This window comes from Eurosta solidaginis, chromosome 1 (genome assembly GCF_040869045.1).
Source record: "Eurosta solidaginis isolate ZX-2024a chromosome 1, ASM4086904v1, whole genome shotgun sequence".
Lineage (NCBI taxonomy): Eukaryota > Metazoa > Arthropoda > Insecta > Diptera > Tephritidae > Eurosta > Eurosta solidaginis.
The window spans coordinates 360,496,956-360,522,050 of NC_090319.1; the positions used below are offsets into that span (position 1 = coordinate 360,496,956).

Genomic DNA, 25,095 nt, shown 5'->3' on the forward strand with positions numbered 1-25,095 from the left:
AACTCCAGGATCCTCAAAATTGAAACGCTATTACAATTCTCATATGAAAGACCGGCGGTGTATTTATTTTAAAAGTGAATAAAAGCGAAACTTATAAACATCTCCGTAAAAATGCGGTAAAAAATAAAACGGTACAAAAAGTTGGACTGCAATTTTTTTGATTTATACAATTAAACATGTTCCTATTTTTTTTTTTTTATGAAAAAAAGACATACCAGATAATCCAATTAAAAGAGGACACATCATACTATTCAGTTAAGGGGGTTGCGCGTTCATATCAACTAATATTAGCGTAATGGATTGACGAACTTCGATACAATTTTGAAGGGGAAAGACCTCCATCATATATTTTTGGACCATTTCCGGACTACTTCGACAGCATATACATGATTTATAGGCTATATCGGAATCAGTCCAGAACAATTTCAGGATCGCTTCCGGCTTATTTTAGGTATAATTTCGGGACAACTTCAGGATAATTTCGAGAATATTTTGTAACCATTTCGGGACAGTTACAGGATAAATACAGAATATTTCGTGACTATCCCGAAACCAATTCGGAGCAATGTCAGGGTATTTTCGGGGTTATTTTACGTATCATTTTGGGAAAACTTCGAAATCATTTCGGAACAAATGTGGAAGCATATTTTCGGGTTTCAGTTACACGGTCATACACTAGTCACAAAATTATTCTGAAATTGTTCTCGAAATAGTATCGAAACAATTCGGCAGTGATCCTGTAACTGTCCCGAAATGGTTTCCAAATAGACATGAAATTATCGTGAAGTTTTTCCGAAATGATACCTAAAATAATCCCGAAGTGATCTTGAAATTTTTCTGAATTGAATGATCTGTTGCTTCTTAGGGGAAAAATAGAAGTCCATGTGTTATTATATATGTGACCCGGTTTATGAAAAGGTGGCATATGACTAAAAAAAACAGCTGTGTTTCTCGCAATTTCTTTTTTGAGTCATAAGCCCCTTTTCATAGAATGGGTCACATATATCGATGTGCTCTTGTTTTAAGGCAAAAAATAATAAGTCCAGCGTTTGCTGCCGTTTTATTTTTTTATCACACTTTTACGGATATGTCTATGACTTTCGCTTTTATTCACTCTTAAAATTGTAAATACTTTTTATCGCCCGCCTTTTATATATTGTAACGAATTTTCGGAAAGTCCTGATAATTGTACACCTATTGCTAACGTTCCAATCGCTGAACTGTCGAAGAAATAACTCAAATATTCAATATTGCAAAATCGCCTTTATTAGACTACTTTGGGAGTAATACAATTACAATTATACTTCACTGATAGCGTGTTTAAATCAAACTGATTACTGATTCCTCAGCTTCTGCTGCTTTTATACTCTCGGTTACCTCGTTCGCCCATTTCTCCTAAGGTCTAGTCGTCTCACGAACATGGCTTCTAGAACAGTTGTATCTCCTGCTTGGTTATTTAGCTATATACATGTACCAGTATGTGTATGTATATCTGTAGTTTATGTTTTTCTTCTAGCCATATGCATGCGTATGTGTGAGTAACAACTTCTACTCTTAACTGGCTGGCGGCTACATATATGTATGTGAAATAATCTCTTTGATTCAAGCTGCTGGTATGTATGGAATATGATTCGTTGCCTTGTACATAAGTGTGGCTGCTTGCTTTAATGCGTACATGTATAAAAGTGTGGCTGCTTGCTGTTTTTGTTGTTGTGATTATTTTCTAACAGCATAGTGATGATTAAAAAATACTAATTTTGCATCATAGCTGAACTTCGTAAGATTTGTGTCGGTGCGCCGGTGTATGGTGGTTATGAGGGAAAGTGCTTGTAATAAAAGCAGATGTTTGCATGAGAAACAAGCTTTAAAATTCCAAAGATTTTACAAAGGAATGTGAAAAAAGCTAAACGAAAATTGCACTGCTGTTTTGTGTTGGTCGGTAAAAGTGTTTTTTTTTTTGCTTTTGTTTTTAGATACTTATGATTGACAGCATAAACATGGCTTCAAAGTTACATACATACACATATGCATATGTACAAATTTGATGCGTTGCTATGTGCGCATGCTCTTAGTGAAAATGGCAGTACTTAATGATGCATCTAATCACGTAATAACATCATTAAGTAAGTTTTCTTCTGAACATAATTGCTAAACTTTTGATTTCGATACCAGCAGTTAAAGGCAGCGACTAAAAAAGTCGGATAACTGCACATGTTGCGCGAGAAAAAAATCTGTTCAATAAGGTTTTCTTATTTTTTATATTTTCCACATGACCACACATCGTAACAACCTCAAGTACCTGCCTCTATAAGGTTCACAAATCAAAAACACCAGATCAGTCTTATACATATGAAAATATCGTTTTACCTAAGCATCTATAAAACAGTAAACTATTATAAAAACAATGCTCTTACCAAATTTAACTGAATTTGGTCACTTTTTGTTCGACTTTGATATAACAAGTTTTGTGAAGAGCTAAACTTAAAGGAGCGGACCAGGACCATTTACAATTGCTTGTAAATTTTCGTGCTTTGCACTAACATTTCTATAATTTTAATGCAGTATAAATTTAATGTAGTTTCGTTACGGGTTAAACGAAATACATGCAACCAGTTCGGCGACGTTGTAATAGACAGACGGCATGCCTTCAGTGGTTTAGATGTACGCACTGTTCGACGACCTTAAATCGACTCGGTTCATTATCTCGTAATACGTGCCCACCTCTGCCCGGTTAAAAACAAGGAACAAACAACACAAGGAAACCTAGACGTCGAAAGACTGCAATCGCAACTGACCGCCAATGATTTCTAACGGCTAGGCTCTCACACCTGCTCTCTGAGAGCACAAGTAAACCCGACGTAGTGCAGAAGCAGCACAACCGCGGAGAAAGAAGTTGGTTACCGGGGACCACAGAAAAACAACTGATATGATGAGGAATGCCGCGTTGCAGCCGAAGGAAAGGACGCTGCACAGGTCTATGTTAAAAGCGAACGCTAAAAGAAGTGTGTGAACGCTGCTGCGTGCTGAAAAGGGAAGCGAGACGCCTTTACAGGACGTAAAAAGCACAAGCAGAAAGGCGTGCGTGCAATGAGCTTGAGCTACTAGCCACCAGGAATATCGCCCGAAATTTAACCATAGAATCCGGCGACAGACAACAAGTATTAAGCCCGGATCGAACTCCTGTAAAAACAAAAACCGTGACCTGGTAACCGATGTCCGGAGGGTGCTTAGATTAAGGGGGAATCACTTCTAAGGGCTTCCCAATGAAGAGGGTTGTGAAACGCCCAGGAAAGGGGATGAATACGAGCCCGTAAGCGTATATCATGTAATAAATATTCCCCAAGGAATAGCGATAACAAGATTAAAAAACAATAAGGCCGCGGGCGCTGATGGATTGCCTGCGGCAAGAAAATAAGGTTTATCCGTCAAGTTCTGTGCAAAGTATGGTCGAACGGGCGCATGCCCGACTATTAGAATCTGAGACTTTTTTGCCCAGTCCACAAGATGAGGGATCATGCAAACTGCACCAATTATCGCGTAATAAGCCCTCTTAGTATCGCATTTAAGATAATGCCAAACGTTTTCTGTAAAAAAATTGATGACCACCATGAATCGGCTGATTGGATCTTGCCAGTGTGGCTTCAGGCCTGGTAAATTAACCATCCTCCAGATTTTTACTATGCGCCAAATTTTGGAAAAAAACCGAGAAAGAAGAATTGATACATCACCTCTTCGTCCATATTAAACCCTCCTTCGACAGCAAGACAAGGATCTGCCTATATGCCGCTATATCTGAGTTTCCACGCAAAACTTAAACTTAACAGACCTGGAATAGTATTCTAGTTTGCTGACGACATTGAAATCCTAATTTTGAAATAGTGAAAGACTTCGTCTATTTGGGAACCAACATTAACACAACACAGCTTAGAAATCCAGCGAAAAATCACTCGTGCCGATAAAGGCTATTTTGGACTAGGTAGACAATTGAAAAATAAAGTCCTCCCTCGGCAAATGAAAATCATGAATTGCAAGTCATGGACCAATACAACGTCAAATGAGGTGGTTCTGTGAGTGTACGAGGAAACATGTATCGGCCTCTACGCATCGGGGATGGAGAGTACCGAAGTACCTAATGATGAGCTGTACGAGCTTTATGCGGAATTACGACCTTTAAGCAAATTATAACATAACAGCTACGTTGGATAGGTCATTTTATGCGAATGAATCAGAGGAAAATGGCGGCTCCCACTCCGCTGGAAGGGCAAGGAGGAAAACAATTAAAATATCTTTGGTGTGACCAACTGGCGCCAGTTAGCCCAACTACGAAGAGACTGGCGCCCCTCGCGCAATTTTATAAATGTTTCCCCCTGGTTCTTCCAGCGGGAAACATCTTGCTCTGATTCATTCGCATAAAACGACCTATCCAACATAGCCGCTGTGCTATAATTCGCTTAAAGGTCGTAATTCCGCATAAAGCTCGTACAGCTTATCATTAAGCACTTCAGTACTCTCTGCTCCGGACGCGTAGAGGCCCATACATCTTTGAAAGTACTTTTCTCTCGAACACTACCAGAGCCGCCTCATTTGATGTTGTATTGGTCCATGACTTGTAAAGCCCCCTGGCGCGCTTCGTTGGATGGCGTTAACCGTTAAAACGGCAATGTGCCAATTAAGTAAGTAAAACTTCAGCAGCTTTTTAAACAAAAGTGGGCGTGGTCGTCAACGAATTTTCCTCAGATCTATATAATGAACCGAAATTCTGCAAAATTGAATGGTGATACTAACGCCTGTTGTGGAACGCCGGCGTGGAAAATTTTCTTCTACTAACAGCCTGTTTCTAATGTGGTAACAACCTTCTTCACCACGGCAACTTTCTTCATGTGGCAACTTTTGCACCCTTTTGGTGTTCTGCCCACGAAAGTAGCCGGATAATTGTTTACCCACTAACGGCCCGATTCTGAGCCTTACCGGTAAAATAGTACCCAGAACATTATGTAACCGAAAATCGCTACCAGTTCTTTTATTCGCGATTCTGGCCAAAGTGGTAACGCTGTCATCACCGAAAAACTCACCAGTGTCTGTGGTGAAATTTAAAAGTTGTTTCTCTTCGCTTTACCCATGGCGGAACGATACAAGTATCGGGCCGTAAATGTAGTTGGCGCCATTTTGCGAAATTTTTGATATCGAAAAAGTAGGTGTGGCTATTATTTAATTTCGAGCATTTGTAATACAAATATTCTTTGAGTTCGTGTATTCTTTGAGTTTGTGTTAACTGGAGGACCAATAGATAGACATAAGGCTCTGTATAAAAAATGGGCATGATTTCGAAACAATTTCGTCCATTTACAGTCCCATAACTAATTTCTTTAGGATTTGTTGATTTTTAATGGACTTGTGGCATTAATAGTAATACAGTATTAGTTTAATATCGCGAAGATAATCAAATTTTGTTACCAGTTGACTTGGAAAAAAAATTTTTTTTCTACCTCTTCATGACGGAACCCAGTATAGTACCATGGCTCGGCCTGAGTGAGGTCTCTCCAATGATTGTTGCTGAAATTATTAGTAAAATTTCAATTCATTAGGTCAATAGATGTTTACTCCAACCATGGGCGTGTAATGGAGTTATAATGGCTGCAACCTAGTTCGCACAGATATCTTTTAAGACTCCTTTCTGATGCCATAAAACCTGTATAAACTGAACTTACTCTATGTAAAATACTACATGTACGCTACAACCAGACATGGTTGTTGGTGAAGTTAGCAACCCTTTTTTACAGCGAAAACTTTACCACAAAAGATATAAGAGTTAATGGGAATTCCAATAGGTTTGACTTGGTTCTAAAACAAACCCCTCGAATACTGCAGCAATTATTTCTTATTACAATATTCAATGTTCCATTAACAGCTAGCTCGAGGCTCTAACATGTATATACCCTCGGCGCGTTACATGTATCTACAAACTTTAAGTCGACCGATTGCAGAACTGCATTGTAGTTAACGTTTTATTCAAGATGGTACCACAAGGAACCTATCCTCAAATGAAATAACGCCCATACGCATGTTAGGAATCTTAACTTTGAGTTATATGATCAACTTATAAGATATTTAGTAGCTGAGGTATATGAAAGTCCGTTGAATTCAACACACCGGAAAACAAACTGTAAAGCTTTTAAATGAAATCGAACAACAACGATTGCTTAACCTTGGTTTGATTCAATAATTGCACATAACACACAGGTGTACATTTGTGCATATAGAGCATGCAAAATTTTTGCTATATTTTTGACTTCCTTTTTTTACTTCCTTTATATTAGGTCGGTTTAATGTTTGTCCGCTTTTCATACAAATCTTGCAATCGATTTTTAAATAACTTCTCATTGAGCTACAAACGTGAAACTTTACACATAGATTAGAATACCGTGACAATGCAACAAAAGAAAAAACATCCGTTAGGTGGCGCACGGATCGAAAAATTAGATAAGAATTTGAAAATTTTCAAACCTAAAAACCTTCTCCATAAGCTAGAGACTTGAAATTTCAAACTTAATTCAGAGGTCGATGACAGCCGATGATACGATACAAAACGATTTGCTAGGGGGCGCACGGGAGGATATATTTAGAAAAATCGTACGAAGCGGAGGGATTTTTGGGATTGATTTTTAGGTAAGTTCTCATTGAGCTACAACTGTAAAACTTCACAGATAGGACAAGACGTCGACAAAATTTAGGAAAAGGAGAAAAAATCCGTTAGGTGGCGCACGGATCGAAATATTTAAAGAAGAATTTGGAAATTTGGTGTTTTGAGATCGTTTTTAAAGTAACTTCTCATTGAGCTACAAACATGAAACCTCAGAGACAGGTTAAGACACCGCGACAAAGGAACAAAAGGAGACAAAAATCCGTTAGGTGGCGCACGGATCGAAAAAATTAGATAATAATTTGGAAATTTGAAATCGGGTTTTAAGTAACTTCTCGATGAGCAAGAGGCCAAAAATTTAGAGCTTAATTCAGAGGTCGATGACAGCCGATGACACAATACAAAAAGTTTCGCTGGGGGGCGCACGGACTGAGATATTGAGAAAAATCAAACGGAACGGAGGGAATTTTGGGATTGATTTTTATGTAAGTTCTCATTGAGCTACAAGCGTAAAACTTAACAGATAGGTTAATATACCGAGAGAAGGTAAGAAAAGGAGAAAATAAAAATAAAATAAAAAAATGTAAGCATTTCCTTTATATAAATGGACAAAAATCAGCGAAAGATGTCTCCTTTTATAAAGAAATATTCTGGCTAAACTTTGATTTTTAAATTTTGACATAGAAATTGCAAAAATATTTATGAGAAGTAAAAATATAAAGGTGGAGCGCAATTGATTGACTAATAATATCTCCTTTCCTACCAACTTTCCAATCCAAGTAACGTTTGCTTCACTTTTATATTTCTACTTCTCATAAATATTATTGCAATTTGTATGTCAAAATTTAAAAATCAAAGTTTAGCAAGAATATTTCTTTATAAAAGGAGACATTTTTCGCTGATTTTTGTCCATTTATATAAAGGAAGTGCTTACAATTTTTTAATTTTTATTTATTCTGTTTTATTATGACTAGCGTAATACTCAAGAAACTAGCCAATTCGAATTGTCTGATATGTTTCGCATTGTAAAAGCAATCTCAGAAAATCCAGTTTTTTGCTATGTAATTATTATTTAAAATTGTTACCATTGCTGTTGTTGTTGCTACTCTTTAACATGTTGGCGTGGCTATAAAAATGAAAAGGTATTTATGATAACATGGTTCTCTCTAGTAGCACACTTCAGCGGCAGCTAAAAGAACTAAGTCTAGCGGGCGGTTAAAAAAAACGTATATCAAATGAGGTACAAACAATGATGGCCTGCATTAATTTAACTTTAGCACTTTTAACCGAAAGCTTATAAGAACACAAAATGCATACCCGCTGACTCGTCAATTGCATTCGATTGCGCATCGACCAGTTAACATGGCTATTGGACCATAATTACAATGTCGTTTTTCGTTGATCCACTCACCTGTGATGGTAAAACTTGTTGTCCACTATATCGTTGTGAGTATGAGATTATAGGCGCGCCATACGGCAGTTGCGGCGCCTCACCGTGGAAGACGACACGGTCGCAGTCCATTGCCACGGCGCCAAGTTGCCCCGTCGCGTCAAATGGCACCACATTACATCTGTGGAAAAATGAAATGATGAGATTAACTATGAGGTAAGTAACTGGCATGTAATTATTTAAAAAATGGTAAAAGTTAGGTGCAAGTATAAGATCAATGCAAAGAACCTCTAGATTTCTAGTCATGAATGCATATTTCGGTAATTTATATGTATGTGTATTAGGGTGTGTCGATTTGTATAAACGAAAGTTAACCGATATAGGATTTGGGTCAGGAAAAAAAGTTCCACTACGCATACCCAAAAAAATAATTTTCGAGCCTGCGAAATTTCATTTTAGTGACTTTTTTCAACTTTGATTTTTAAGGTTTTTTTCATGACCTACCAAAAAAATTTAATTGTATTGTAAAAATTTTTTTGTTTTTTAAAACTGTTATCGACAACGTTTTTAGCAGACATTTTTGGGTCGGACAGGGTATACATATTGTAACGAATTTTGGGAAATTCCGCTTATTCCGACCTTCTGCTAACGTTCGAATCGCTAAACTGTTGAATAAATAACTCCAGTATTCAATAATGCAAATTGATCTTTATTAGACTACGTTCTGAGTAGTACAATTATACTTCACAATTAAACTTCACTCCGCAACTAATAGCGTGTTGAAATGAAAACTGATCACTGACTATTCAGCTTGCGCTGTTTTATACTCTACGTTGCTTCATTCGCATATTTCGACTAAAGTCTAGACATTTTGCTTTCTAGAACTGCTGTATCTCCTGCTTGGTAATTGAACTACATATATGTATACCTATTTGTAGTTTATAATGTTTCTGCATATGCGTGTGTATGGGTGAGTAACACTTCGTCTGATGACAACATCTGTGTGTGAGTTATCTCTTCGTTTCCTTGTATGTATGTGGGTAAATGATGATTGATTTGATTTTAATTTTAATTTTATTTATTTATTTATTTTTCGAAAAGTCAAAAACAACAATGGTTCTTACTGACTAAAACGAATAAGTAAGCCTAGCTACAAAACAGAGTTAAGTAAATTAAGAAAAATTGACTTTGGATAAGAAAAATCAAGCATAATAGAATTCGAGATCTCATTAAGTTCACGAAGAGAGCGCGACAATGGAGCATTTATCGCATAGTTAGTAGACTTGTGTTTAATGTAAAAGGGGTTATGAGAACGAAGAGACCTCGTTGGAATAAGAAAATCAATCGCGTGCAGTAAAGAGGAGCAATCAATATCTCCATTAACAACTCCGAAAATGAAAGGCAAGGAAAGGGTTGACCTTCTGAGCTCTAATGGTTTCAAATTAATTAGCAGCAAGCGGGAATGATAAGAAGGGACTGGGTCTGAGAAATGTAAGGATCTTAGACAAAATTTTAGAAAATATCTTTTGTACTCGTTCAATCCTGTCGATTGCAAACTTGTGATAAGGTCTCCAAATAAATGCAGCATATTCCAGTTTGGAACGAACAAACGATGAGTATAGCAATTTCAAGGTATATGGATCTGAGAAGTTGGTGCTATTACGCCTCACGAAATCTAAGGAAGCATACGCGCTTGAAATTATATAGTTAATATGGTTATTGAAAGAGAACGAGGAGTCAAAGATGACCCCTAAATCTTTAATCTCATCAAGGAAGTGAAGGGGTGATGTACAAAAGAGTGGCGTTGAGAGTAATCTCAGTGATGTGAGTATCAATTAGTGATGTGAGTATCACTTAGTGATGCTAATATTCGTCACAATATGACTTTTTTAGTAAGTCATGAAAAAAACCTTAATAATCAAAGTCGAAAAAAAGTAAAAAAAAAATGAAATTTCGCAGGCTCGAAAATTTTTTCTTGAGCCCAAATCCTATCGAAAAATCGATGGCGGGATATTGGTTAACTTTCATCCATACAAATCGACCCACCCTAATGTATATGTTTGTATATTAGACTGTTCACGAAAATCGTATTTTATTTTTTTTACCCTTATTGTGTAGGCTTTTGCTTATTTGGTTTCTGAATACGGACTAATAGCCGGTTCCTTCCACTTTTTTTTTCAAACAGCCTTAAAATTGTTAGTGGATTGCAAAAAAGTAATTCTTAAAATAGTAAGGCCATCTGATTTTAATACTATTGTAATATAATTAATATTTAGTATGTCTGCATGTCATCTGCGAAATACTCGCTCTGGTCATCTCATTTTGAAGGCTTTTTATGAGACTGTAAGCATTTACCTACTTACGTGGATCCGTTTAATCGGATTTAACCGCTCAGCAAAACGCTAGGCGATTCTATTTTTGTGTCAGCTGGCACCGTTTGGTGATTCCAAGATATCTTGGATTGTTCTTTAACTACTTCTTCAAACGATGGCCATATTCTTACTCTGCTTTGATAGGCGAGATCCGATAAAAAATACCTACAGAAAAGTGTTTCTTCCATAATCACAGCACTTCCGGGACATCAATAACTATACCGTCGCTTGAGACCTTTCATCTGTCGCTAATTTCTGGTAGCTAGTAACTCCAAATCTTCACACTCTGAAAATATGGTTTGTTTCCCTTTTCAACGCACGGCAGTGTTACACGCTCTACTCGTTGCATTCCATTTTCACGTAGTAAACAGCTCTTCTATCAGCCGCATCGCGGTACAAGGTATCACTACACTTGCATACCTTCGGTTGACTTGTGCTCTCAGGCAGAAGGTATGAGAGGGGAGTTATGAAATCATTGTCAGTATGTTGTGATTGCAGCCTTTCAATATCTGGATTTCCTTGTGAGTTTCGTTGCGATCTTTTAGCAGCGCAGATGCAGGATTGTGAAGAGACACTGATCAGATAAAATGACATGGTTTTAGATTTGGGGACAGCTTTGCAGATTGACGGATCTGTTTATACCGGGGTGGCGCTCCCAATTCCCAAAAAAGACTATCCCACAAACCGCGACAATTATCGCGGAACCAGCCTACTTAATACCGCCTTTAAGGTTCTATCTTGCGTACTGCGCGAAAGACTGAATCCCAGTCAACGAACTGATTGGAATTTATCAGTACGACCTCAGACTTTGTAAATCTACTATCGACCAGACCTTTACAATGAGCCAGATCCTGGAGAAGACGCATGATAAGAGAATCGACACTTCATCTTTTTGTCGATTTCAAAGAAACCATTTGAAATATCTGAATTGCTACTATGTGTTAATTTCCCTGCGAATTTGACAAGCTCTGCGAAATGACGTTGAGCAAGACCACCAGTGCTGTAATCCTGTAGAAGATATTTCTAGCAGCAGAACTAAACCGTGATGTCACAATCGATTGTAACAGCGTAGAATTACTGGCCTATGTTGATAAAGTCGATATTATTAGCCTTAGAAACGCGCCGCGAATCATGTCTTCTCTGGATTAGATAAAGCGGAAAAAAGAGGTGCTTGTGGTAAATGAGGGTCAGACGATCGTCATTCAAGAAAAACCTGTTGACGGATATAAATTCGGGACTGTAAGGGACTTCGCCTATTTGGGGATCAGCATTAACAATGAAAACAATTTCAGCGTAGAAATCAAACCGAGAATAACAAGTGCTTCTTTGGACTGAGTAGGCGATTGAAAAGTAAAGTCCTCCCTGGATGAACAAAAATTACGATCTCAAAGGCGCTTATCATAACTGTCCTGACATATGACTTGGAATGATGGACGGTGTCGAAAGAAGATGAAATGGCTCTTATAGTGTTCGGGAGAAAAGTTCACCAGAAGATTTATTGTCCTGTCCGAATACCGATGGCGAGTATCAAAGAAGATATATTCATGAGCGTTACGCGAATATGAAGATATTGCAGCGTATAAAAGCTCGAAGACTTCGCTGGCTGGGTCATGTTATGCGAATGCACGAAGCAGCTTTGGCCAAGAAAGACCTCCACAATTGGTGTCAGTTATCGCGAGATTGGGAAGGCTGGCGTGATTTTTTACGAAACGGCTAAAGCCAATTTCCAAGCATCAACGCCGGCACTCTCCATTAGTTCCTTCAGGTACGTTTTTTTGCTATTTTGTATAGCATTTTTGGTGCTGTTCTTTGAGCTTTATAGGTACTGTGTAGCTCATTATATCGTGGTGACGAGAGTGCCCTCTGTGCCCTTCGCCGTGCTTTGCTGCATTTTCCAAGCTCTTCTATTTCGTCGTTCCACCAGTATACAGGAGTTCGATTTCCTTTTGGGGCTTAGAATATACCCACGGCAGGTATGCATGCCGTAAAAGGCAGCTAAACTATCCAAATGATTCAACGGGTTGTGTAGCGCAACCCTTTCAAGGTGTAGCCAGTGCAATATTTAGCTTCTCCAACACAATTGTGAACCTCATCGTGACGAATTAGTTCCTCATGGAACCGGATGGTGGCGTGGCGGGGTGTTCTAGAAGGTTCAATGTGGTTACATTAATTCGTTTCCGAGATGATCGGGCTTGTACTTTAATCGTGATTGTTACCGGAATGTACCGGATCTATATCCGTTAAAGGAATATGAACATCGATAACATTCCCCAAAACATTCGGAGAGTGTATTACTACAACAACAATGACTCGGTGCCTCGGGCAGTTGCGCTTAGAGGGAGATCTTAAGGCCACAATAGAGGTGGACGGTTGGCGCAAGGGTGCTCAAATGCGGACGAGGCGATACATGTGTACACAGATGGTTCTAAAGTAGTGGAAGGAGTAGGGTCTGCGGTATACTGTGCTGATCCGGAAATAAACAGATCCTACAGGCTGCCGGATTACTGTAGCGTTTTCCAACCGAAAATAGTAGCCGTAACCAAAGCAGTAGAAACACTGGAAGAGAATAGCTTAAGCTGCAACCGTGTTAACTTTTATATTGACAGTCAAGGCAATTATCTCGCATAGCAGAGCATGCAAATGCATGTTAGAGTGTAAGCAGTCTCTGGAGAGAATCGGAACAGGGAGAAGCATACTCGTATATTTATATTGGGTCCCAGGGCATATGGGAATAGATGGGAATGAAAAAGCAGATGGACTAGCTAAAAAGGGCACATCGCTTGCTCCGTAGACGTGCCAATTACTTTGGGCTAGATTAAGCGAAGGCGAGAGGTGAACATGATCGACCAAGGGGGAAAGGCCTGGGTTCAAGCGCGGGGTTGTAAAATTTCGAAGATTATGTGTAGGTTTTACAACCTTAGACTAACAAAGTTATCGGTATCATTAAAAGAAGAGGACTGTAGACTCATTACGGATATTCTGACTGGACACTGCCGTCTGGCGTCACATGCCTTTAAATTAGGCTTGGTCAGTGATAGCAGATGTAGGAAGTGCGGGTTGGAGGGGGAAACGATCGAGCACGTTCTGTGCTTGTGCCCTGCACTTGCGAGGCTAAGCCTCCAGCTATTAGGAGTGATACAGCTGATCTAGAAGTAGCAAGTGGCTTAAGTCCTAGCAAGCTTCAAGTATTTGCCAAGAGGACGGAGTTATTTTATAACATAGGTCCTAGTTTTTGATAGGGGTTTTCAGTTTGGTCGTTAAAATAAACTTCTTGTAACACTAAGGACTCATTCAGTCTATGTGAGGTCCTCATAGACCAGCCAGTTCAACCTACTTTAACAACAATGACTTAGATATTTGAACCGATAGGTCCCCACATGTGTCCTTCATATTGTGGCATCATTTCAAAGAACATAAAATGTTTGTGGTTCAAAAAGGTGTTGTTTCTTTAACTTCAAGCGGTAAACATCTCATGCGCGAATTTTATGCTCAAACAGTCTTCATGTAAAAGCCTAGTGGTTTTAGCATTTAGCTTTGCTTTCATTTTAGAGAAAATACAACTATTTTATTTGTCGCACACCCTAATGTACATTGATAAGAATTTGAAATTTAAAACCAAGCAAATGCGGAAATCAATTCTATCTTTACAAACATATTCATACATACATCTATGAATGTGGGCATCATCTTTATGTGAGTTTATATATACATAACTCGAATCATATAAAATTCTTTAATATGGAAATTAATGACGACTAGTCGCGTTAGACTTGTTTAGCTGGTTACTGGCGGCTTAGAGTTTCATTACCTCCGCACATATACTTACAGACAAGTACTTATAAATTAATGATAAAGCATCTATTGTAAAGATTTGATTTTCTAATTTTCATTGGAATTACCTGCAGGGTAAACGCAATACTGGACTGAGCTCTGGACATGGTCGCCAAGCTTTGATTTGTGACAAGTAGAGTAGCAGCAGTAGAAAGATGTTTAAATGTCGTATTCGTTGCATGTGACTGTGTGGGTGCTGCATCTGCAAAGATAACAAATAAAATATGTAAATATTATGTAACAGAATTAAAAATAAATTAATAGAAGAAGACATTAAATGTTGAATGTCAGTGCATGGCGCAATGTGAAACAACGAAGGCTAAAATTAGTTTGAATGCTCGTAAAATACGGCGATGTATTGTAAAAAGATTGTGTGGGATTTTCGGTGACAGACTTTGAATGAAAAGTTTAACAATCAAAGTTTATAACACAAGGCCATTAAATTTTTATTCGCTGAACATAATGAGAAGACGGTCCGGTGAGATAGCCAATGCGGTTAAAGGTAGTCCGGAGTCTTTAGTCTTTTCGTAGTCGTAGGGAATCTGAATGCTCTCGGAAACAGACAAGTTCTGAACTGAGGTTGTCAAACCCTGAAAAACAGAGGGTAGCGTGGCTTTCATAAACGTCTTATATTCTTTGTGGTTGATTTTACCGACAGTGTAAGAGTAAGAATTGTTTTTGTAAGATTTTCCGTTAGCGCTTGTTGATTTCGCTTTAAAGACAAATCGGTTTCGTCGTTGTGCCATATTCAGTGTTCAATTTTGTTCTGCGTGATCGTATTTAGTTGTCACACGTACTCGTTAAGCGAGTGTTTGGTTAATGACTGTGTGGTATTCGTTGGTAGGTAGAAATGAGTGATTCTAATTTGTTTGTCTTCTGGGGGTTGATTATGATAAGAATCACTGACTTCTGCCTACCAACGAAATATGGCATAATGCCGGTTTGTCTCCAAGGAATGACGGAAAATAGTTCTAAAACATCTCAGAGTAGAAAATGTTATCAGAAAAACCAAGACAAGCACGTTGTTATCACTGGAATTTTACTATAAATAACAGTAAACGTCGAACGATTTCTTTATTCTGACTTTAGATAGTGGGTTTGATGACATATGCACGAAATTAAATAATTCTTTGATTGAGCTGCTTTTTACACAGGTGTCGAAATTAAAGAAAATTAATTATAGTGAACAAATGTGAACAGTGACGACTTCACCAAACTCAGTCAATTCAATAGACGATTTCTCAAAAGCAAAAGAAGGTTTTCTAAAACCTCGAAATCGATTTTGAAGAGCTGGAGTGATACTTTCAGGTACAGTGAAGATAAAAAGAAAATCTGGATGTAACATGACATCTAATGTAAAGGGTTCACCATATCAAAATCTTCTAGAAAGTGAAGTCCGGTTTCTGGTTACAAAAATTATTTCGCAACGTTTTTTTTGGGATTAAGGGTTCTATGACCATAGCGCCAGGTACAAAATCAAAATGGTCTTTCTGGACTGTCGTTTCATTTCACATGTTCCTCCGTTAATCACAATAGCTCCGTTATTCACAGAGCTCCGTCATTCAATATTTAAGTTCCGTTATTTCTCGCAATGTTAATTTTTTATGGTTTTTAAATGGCACCACGCCAGGCACAAAATCAATAGTAATTTGGTTTTTAAACGACACCACGCCAAGCACAAAATACGCATTATGTATATTTCAAAGCTATTTGTAGCACTGATTCCTGTTAGGAGTGCAAAAACACCACCCTGACTCCAGGTCAGGAAAGCATTGCAACTCCCAACTCCGCCAAAACGCACAAATTGAGGCCGATTTAAATTTTCAGCTCAACCAAAAAAGCCCGACAAATTGTAGTTGAGCCGAGGATGACACTGCACGACCACTCCGACGAACTGACTAGAACGGAATGATTTCGCAACTTTAGGCACAAATATCACGAAAGCCTGAACCAGTTAAAAAATCTTCGGTAACTGTAAAAAGCATTAGCAAAACTCTTGCCACAAGTTTTTCTATTTTTGTTGTTCCCAGTGCAAGGCTTGTTTTGCTCTTAAAAGGGGTTTTTATGGGAGGAGTCCATATGCCGGTGCCCGTATTTTCGGGACATAAAAAAGACCGGAATCCCGGTATCGCCCTCCCCAATATGTACTCGAAAATATGGGGCCCTACGCAGCAATTAAGTAAACGTTTAAGAATTATTTTTATTTATTCCTCTTGCATGAAAAAAGGAGCAGCCGAGAAATTTTGACGTTTGACGACTCATGGTGATTCACGCACAATACACATATAATATTCAATTTCAATTCCGGCAATAATAGTGGTGCATCAATTGGTTTTTGAGTGAAATTTTTGACGACAGCCCAAACAGTACGATGGCCAAAATTCATCTCCGTTCCTATGCTAATGGAAAAAATCAGGCCTGTTCTGAATTCCGACTCGTCTTGAAAAGTAAAACGAGGCTGATTCCGAGTCGATTTCTTTTTGGTGTTCTCAATTCCGATTGAAACAAATCGATTCGAAGTCGATTTCGAACGAGTTGATAATCAAGCGAAACAACTGTTTTTATTTATTTTGGTTTTAGTTAAATTAAAATTGTGTAAAAATTTGAACAAAATGCCAGAACCATGGTTTTCGGAAATGCAGAGGCAAGAAGACGTGCAATTGTGCATATAAATCGCAAAAATCAATCGATCGAAATTGAGAAGACGTCGTATTCCTTTCGACCAGAATCGCTTTGTTTAGATTGGAAAATTTTTGATAGAAATTTTCAAATTAAGATTTGTTATACTAAGGCTGTGTGCGAGTTTGCCTAAATTGCTACCTAAATACACAAAAAACCTAAATCACTGGAAACTGTCGGCAAGGCAGTGCAAAAGACAAATTTAGAATTTTTATGAGCATACTTTTCAACCTTAATTCAAATGTCAAATTTCAAAAAGAAAAATATTAATTTTTCAATATTGTATATGCAAATAAATGGCTTTTGTCCATTCAATTTAAGTAAATCATAGATCATAGAGCGATGATCCCTCCTGCGATTAAGGTCCGATCGATTGTACGTGATGGTGAGCTCAATTTTGTTCAGGCTGATGTTGGCGGCACAAGAATTGGATCCTCATCAAATATGGACCGCAATCTGAACATATTTGGCAGCCAAGTGCACTAATTGGCCTAAAGAAGTTTTTGGAGGCGTACCAACATCATAGTATTGAATTAGAGATTGTGGAAAAGGTTATTGTGCACGTCCGAAAAAAAGCTTTATAAAACGGAGCTACTGCATTTTCTTGAACTGCTATCTTGGGATAGGTACTTACCGCGGATCCTAATTGACCTCTGTTCTTTTTAAGCGTGAAAACGCATCAAATTTACCAAATTTCCCGTATGGTTATTATTTTCTTAGCAGAAATCAACAATTTAGGTTTTCAAATCAACTCGCACAGTTTTGACAGCTTTTTCCTAAATTATTGCAGTGCTGGAAAGTTCCAGTGGAATATTAGTTTAGGTACCTAAAATTTAGGTGAACTCGCACCCAGCCTAAGTAAACAAATAGTCCAACAAAAAGTTGTTATAAATCTTCCAAATAAAATTAATAATAATAATAAAATTTATTTGTGGGAAAAATAATGTAATTATCTGTGCTTAATAGGCTCATTACTTTCGATTCCGAATGCTCAGATGTAAAATTTTTCAAATCGCCCAAGTCTGGTCGGATTCGATATTCACAACATCAATCCATTTCGATTCCGAATAAATTAGTCGGAATCGAAATCCAGAATAGGCCCGTATATGGAGTTTTTTCTCTATACGGCATAAGCTACATATGCTTTTTTATGAAAAACCGTATAGTCTTTGATATCTAATTTCTTTTGAGTTGCATTGTATGGCTAATGTGGTTACAACGGGTCCTTGGACCATGTACGCAGAATCCTAAAGAGTTTAAGCTTTCGAGATCTTCATAATATTAGTAAAATTTCATAGCTTTACTTTGAAATTGCGCCATTCTATAAATGGCAACAATCCTTAAAAGATGAAGTCGAGACATGACGGCACGCTACCTAAAGTTTAATTGCAAAAGCTAAAGAAAATGTATATATGGCTCTTAGATTCGAGATTTGAAGACTATCATACAACCTCTTCGAAGAAAAGATTTGAGACTTAGGCTGTTATATCTTATAACTACATATATCAAGAGAATACACCAATTAACACGATGAAAACTTAATGACTCTCCTTTACCTTCGCGCTTGAGATGCTCAAGTAATGCCTGAATTGAAGCGTGTCGTGAAAAGAAGCCACGTTTGTAATGGACTAGCGCGTCTCGGTTAATACTTGCAAATTTGAAAAATTGAAATAAAATGAGCATTGAAAAGAAGAGTAGAACAAGCTACATATATAGACTTTAAACGTATAATGTCTCTGAATGCATAAAAGTACTTATCTGCAGCATTTCCTATGTGCACTAGATCGGCCTTTTTTCAAATTTCTATTCCGATTTCAAACTGGTGAAAAGAAAATGTTTTCTTCTCTCAAAAAGTTTGCTTTCAAAGTTTGCTTCATTTAGGACCTCTTTGAACGAACCGACTAATTGGAATTAGAGCTTACGATTTCTCGAACATATTCGATCAGAGATTTCTCGCGAGTCTCGCCTTCTCGCGAGATTCTCGAATCTCGAATTACTCGTAGGGCTCGCCAGATTCTCGAATCTCGAATTACTCGTAAATGTCCCGAGATTCTCGAATATCGAATTACTCGTAATGCTCGCGAGCTTCTCGACATTCAACTTAATCGATTCATTGGCTGTTTTATATAGAGCTTACGATTTCTTCTGGACCACAAGCCAAAATGTCCGCAAAGCCACAAGTAAAAAACCCCGAAATGTATAGAATATTGCCAATGCAGCGACTGAATTGAAAGTCGAAAAGATCGCGAGTATTACGAGTAATTCGAGATTCAAGAATCTCGCGATTCTTACGAGTAATTCGAGATTCGAGAATCTCGCGAATCCTGTGAGTAATTCGAGATTCGAGAATCTCGCCAGAAGCCGTGTTCTTGATGTCGCGTTGAAAAATAAAATATTGCGAACAAAATTATATGTATAATAAATATGTTTTGAGTTAAATGTCATTGAAGCAATATAATCAACAAAAAGTCACAAGTAAAAAAAACCAAGTGTATAAATACTGTCCATACAGCGATTAAGTAAGAATGTCGAGAAGCTCGCGAGATTTACGAGTACTTCGAGACACGAGAATCTCGCGAGAAGTCCAGTTATCGATTTCTCGGGTCTCGAATATCTCGCTTGTGTTCGAGAAGAAATCGTAAGCTCTAATAGGAATTGAAAAGAATTCTCAAAACCGTTAATATAAACAGGACAAGATAGAAGTATGGGTACTTTTCCCATGTCTCTCCAATGGCGGCCGTGGTGTAATGGTAGCGTGCTCCGCCTACCACACCGAAGATCTCGGGTTCACGCCCCGGGCAAAGCAACATCAAAATTATAGAAATAAGTTTTTTCCTATAGAAGACAATTTTTATAAGTGGGCCGCCCCTCGGCGGTGTTTGGCAAGCACTCTGAGTGTATTTCTGCGATGAAAAGCTCTCAGTGAAAACTCATCTGCCTTGCAGATGCCGTTCGGAATGAGCATAAAATATGTAGGACCTGTCCCGCCAATTTGACGAAAATTGGAAGAGAAGCTCAGCCTAAAATATCTTCGGAGGTTATCACGCCTTACAATTATTTACTTCAACGTGCCGATGTCAGCGCTGTTAGCGCTAGTTGGAGACATATGGGATTCGAAAAGCCAGCGAAGAATCAACGGGAGGTAACAATCTCAAAATGTCCAAAAGACATACACTGATAAAATTCAGGGATTTCCAGCTACAATCAAAAAGCGTCGATGCCTGAAGCTGCCTAGGTAATAATTTTTATAATTTCCGTTCGCTCGTAATTTTATCAAATCGGAGTCATAAAAGACTCCTGTGTGATTATATTACAGAGCTTCATATTTTTCATTTTGGGGGTATCCCAGCAAACATTCGGAGTCTTAAAAGAATAAGAAGGATGTTCTAGATTGGAGCGTTTATGCTCTTTATGAGTCCGAAATGAACGCATTTTCCTTCTTAGGCTGTTCGTCCGATATGAGTCTTATGTCATACATTAAGTCAGCCTAAATAGGAGTCCAATCAGACCCCTAAACAAAAGTCCTTGCAGACTGCTATTACGCTCATAAATAGCTCATAATTTATTTAATAGTTTGGAAAAAAATTAAAAAACGTGACACCAGGACAGCTGTTTCGATTACACCTTGTAAATCTTTTCAAAACCGCTCCTACCGGGAGTGGGACTCGAATCCGCACTCCTACGATGGTAGTAGTATTACAAACCCATTCAGCCACGTCATGCCTTAGTTGTTGTAAACTTTTCCAAATTACCTTCTTTGTATATTTTATTCTTTGCTACCACACCCTTCTTTGCTCCCACTACTTGTTTTGTTCAATTTATTTTTTTACATTGTTTATATTTTTTAAGGTTGTTATTCTTGTGTGTTAACATTGTTTCGGCCCATTCCATAGGTACGACCACTCACCAATTGTCACCAAACTCCTCTAATGGAAGTCCAAGAAAACTAGCAATTTAAATAGAGTTATGCCAAAGGGGTGTTGCTGTTAGAGGTGTAGGTTCCACATTAAAATTGAAAACATACTTACATTACGTTTATTGTGGTTGATTCTGGACAAGTATGAGTTTATGCTAATTAAAGAAAGAGGCTTAGTGCAATAATTAATTTTCTGGTAAATGCTTTTCCACAGCAATGACTTTAGATTTTAATATAATTTTCAAGTGATTACTATTTAACCACTTTTATACATATGACCCATTATTGTTTTGTTGCATGCCCAATGAAGTGAAAAATGAAGTCGGTTTTGCTTTGTATTTCTGATTTTAGTGTCAATGTAATAAATGACAAAGAAAAATAAATTATTTCCAATAATTTGTGAAAAATACAAAACCACGAGAAACAAGTAAGGAAGGCTAAGTTCGGGTGTAACCGAACATTACATACTCAGTTGAGAGCTATGGAGACAAAATAAGGAAAATCACCATGTAGGAAAATGAACCTAGGGTAACCCTGGAATGTGGTTGTATGACATGTGTATCAAATGGAAGGTATTAAAGAGTATTTTAAGAGAGAGTAGGCCATAGTTCTATGGATGGACGCCATTTAGGGATATCGCCATAAAGGTGGACCAGGGCTGACTCTAGAATTTGTTTGTACGATATGGGTATCAAATGAAAGGTGTTACTGAGCCTTTTAAGAGGGAGTGGGCCTTAGGTCTATCGGTGGACGCCTTTTCGACATATCGCCATTAAGGTGGACCAGGGGTGACTCTAGAATGTGTTTGTACGATATGGGTATCAAATGAAAGGTGGTAATGAGTATTTTAAAAGGGAATGGGCTTTAGTTCTATAGGTGAACGCCTTTTCGAGAAATCGCCATAAAGGTGGACCAGGGGTGACTCTAGAATATGTTTGTACGATATGGGTATCAAATGAAAGCTGTTAATGAGTATTTTGAAAAGGAGTGATCCTTAGTTCCATAGGTGGACGCCGTTTCAAGATATCGCCATAAAGGTGGACCAGGGGTGTCTCTAGAATGTGTTTGTACGATATGGGAATCACTAAAAATAACCGGGTTTTTCGGTAGCCACAATCGACTTTAACGATTGTAGTGCTTAGCGATTTTTTGATATCTTACTTAAGTAAATCGAAAAAATCGGTAATAGCCACCGAAAAAACTTGAATAGTTCATGAAAAGAATATAAATGGCTATCCCTTGTATCAGCCGATTTTCATATACGCGCTGTCAATAATAATAAAAATTCATTGGATATTATTGCCTCCATTTAAAATTTCTTCTCTATAAATCTGTGAAGCTAAGAAAATAAATTGTCACGATTCAGCTGGTTTACCAGAGCTACACTGCCACATCGTCATTGTATGCAGGGTAAAAGTGTAACGCTTTGCCTTGCGAGCAGGCAACAATTTTCACAAAGGAACGAAATACCGCGTCAAGGCGTTGCCTGCTTTTTAGTATAGAATAAAATATATTTACAAACCTTGCGCAGCGTAAAAAAGCGTAACACTTTTTCCAGAAAATAAAACGATATAATTTACATACACTCCATATATTTATACATTCACTGTTTTGCCAAGTTTGTTGCTTGAATCTTTCGTTGTTCTTTACATTCACTTACCCAGCAACTTTTTTTGTTTATTTTTATACTCAGCTGAGCAGAGCTAACAGAGTATATTAATTTTGTTCGCATAACGGTATTACGTAATGGTATAAACTAATCGAGATAGATATAGACTTCTATATATCAAAATGATCTGGGCGAAAAAAGAAATTCATTCAGCCATATCCGTCCGTCTGTTCGTAAACAGGATAACTTGAGTAAGTTTTGAGGTTCTTAATGAAATTTGGTATGTTCCTGGGCACTCATCGCAGATCGCTATTTTAAATAAACGAAATCGGACTAAAACAACGCCCACTTTTTCGATATCGAAAATTTCAAAAAACCGAAAAGGTGCGATAATTCATTACCAAAGACGGATAAAGCGATGAAACTTGGTAGATGGGTTGACCTTATGAAGCAGTATAGAAAATTAGTAAAATTTTGGACAATGGGCGTGGCACCGCCCACTTTTAAAATAAGAAAATTTTTAAGTTTTGCAAACTCTAATTTGGCAGCTGAGTATGTAATGTTCGGTTACATCCGAACTTAGCCTTCCTTACTTGTTTTTGTATTAAGTCTATTGTATAGCGCCGACTAATTAAAGAAATAATTACACTGGATAAAATATTTTGATCTTTTATTTCAAATAGGGTTACCGCGATATTTTTTAGAAAGGAGCTGCGATTACATCATTTCTATCGGCCATTCTTATAGCCTAGCGAGTTAAATTTCTTTAGTATTTTTGAACCACTTTTGTGTTCATAACTTTTAAGTTTTATTTGATGTCAGTTACTCAAACTATCCACTTATAATATTGTAACAAATTTAGGGAAATTCCGCCTATTTACAACCTTCTGCTAACGTTCGAATCGCTAAACTGTTGAATAAATAACTCTAATATTGAATAATGCAAAATGGTCTTTATTAGACTACTTTGAAAGTACTTCACAATAACACTTATACTTCACAACCAATTCGTGTTTAAATCAAACTGATTACTGACTGCTCAGCTTTCGCTGCTTTTATACTCTCTGTTGTCTCGTCCACCCATTTATCCTAAGTTTTAGTAACTTCTCGAAATTCATGCTTGGTTACCAGCCATACATGTATATTTGTAGTTTATAGTCTCTCTCTTAGCCATATGCGTGTGTATATGTGAGTACTACCTTCGCTGATGATTACATCTGTGTGTGATTTATCTCTTCGTTGCCTTGTATGTATTTGGTAAATGATGATTAATGTGTTTATGTAGCTTGCTTTAAGGTTTTTGTTGTTGTGCATTTATTTAGTGATGTGAATATTCGTCACAATATATTCTCCTCAGAGGTGGTGTGACTCGTCACAATTAACCTTTATGTAGTTTTATATTTAGAAAAACGTTTCATTAATAGGATTCAACTTTATGGTAATAATTTGTCGCAAAGCCGTTATAAAAAGGTTGATGCCAACCATCTACTCCAATTTGTGGTGCTGCTTCTAAATTTTTCCTAAAAATTGGCAGACCTGCTTGATTACTGAATCTTTCTTTTTTAACCAAACAGCCCATTAGAAAAAACTTTGCATTAGTTGAATAGTGAGAGCTGACATATTGCGAGTATGAGATTGCTCTCCTCTCTTTTTCTAAGGATGTAGTTTTGCCCCGAAAGCTATCGTTATTTATTAGTAAGCATCAGGTAAAGCAACATCGAAAATTTAGAAAAAGTTTTTGCAATTAGAAAAAAGTTTTTCTAAGCTGGGTCGACAATTGGCATTGATTTGGCCAACACTCCGAGTATATTAATGCCATGAAGAGCTTCTCAGCGAAAATGCGTCTGCTTTGCAGATGCCATTCGGAGTCGGGTTAAACCAAGTAGGTCCCGTACCGCCAATTTGTAGGAAAAATTAAAGGGAGCACGACGCAAATTGGAAAATAAACTTGGTCTTAAATCTCTTCGGAGGCTATCACGCCTTGCATTTTTTATTTATATGATGTCAATATGATCAGCATACGCCAGAAATTATACACTTTTTCCTTACCTTCGAAGATTAGATTTGCTGCTCGATTTATGAGCCTTGTTTCATATCGAACAGCTCGCAGAGGTCCTTCCTAATCCATGCAGAGCTGGTGGTTTTTGTTAGCAAATCCGTATTAGTATTGCAGGGAACTCAAAATCAGAAACTCATTTTCGCGACAAAAGGATGGTCCCTGCCGATTTTCTCATCTTAAGTCTTATCCAAGATTGGCGCAGTTTCAATCAGTTCGTTACGAGGTATAAAGTAGCCTGGTAAATCGATGGTCCTCGTGGTTTACGGTATGGCCTTGCCTGTGGATTGGGCAGAGCATTTAAGTGTCGTCCATGATTGAACACCTAAGGCGGCGGAAAGTATATTCAGTCATCAGTGATTGGTTCGTTTTATTTTTGGCTGTCTAGCAGTAAGGAAAAGGAAAGGAGAAAACAGTAAAAGTAAAAACGGCTTGATTACTTCAGAACATTTACGCTTTATTAACTTAAAAAAAGCAAACTGGCTAGGCCCCAAACACTTTCGGGAGGGCTTTGCATTTGATAGACAAACGGAAATATGCAAATTAAGGAGATTCATGTCGAACAATGTTTTTTTGTTAACCAGTAGAGAACTACTTAAAAC

The 25,095-nt window shown here is 37.7% G+C and overlaps 1 protein-coding gene across 7 annotated transcripts in view; it reads right to left on the bottom strand.

The window, feature by feature from the left end:
- The window catches only part of LOC137238139 (chaoptin), a 102,380-nt gene that overhangs the window by 13,729 nt on the left and 63,556 nt on the right, over positions 1-25,095 (bottom strand). For all 7 annotated transcript variants that reach the window (XM_067762789.1, XM_067762786.1, XM_067762788.1 and 4 more), the window contains 2 exons: positions 14,302-14,435; positions 8,052-8,211 (listed from right to left, as the gene is read on the bottom strand). In XM_067762789.1, the coding sequence (XP_067618890.1) occupies positions 8,052-8,211; positions 14,302-14,435 (294 nt within the window). The remainder of the gene's footprint in view (positions 1-8,051; positions 8,212-14,301; positions 14,436-25,095) is intronic.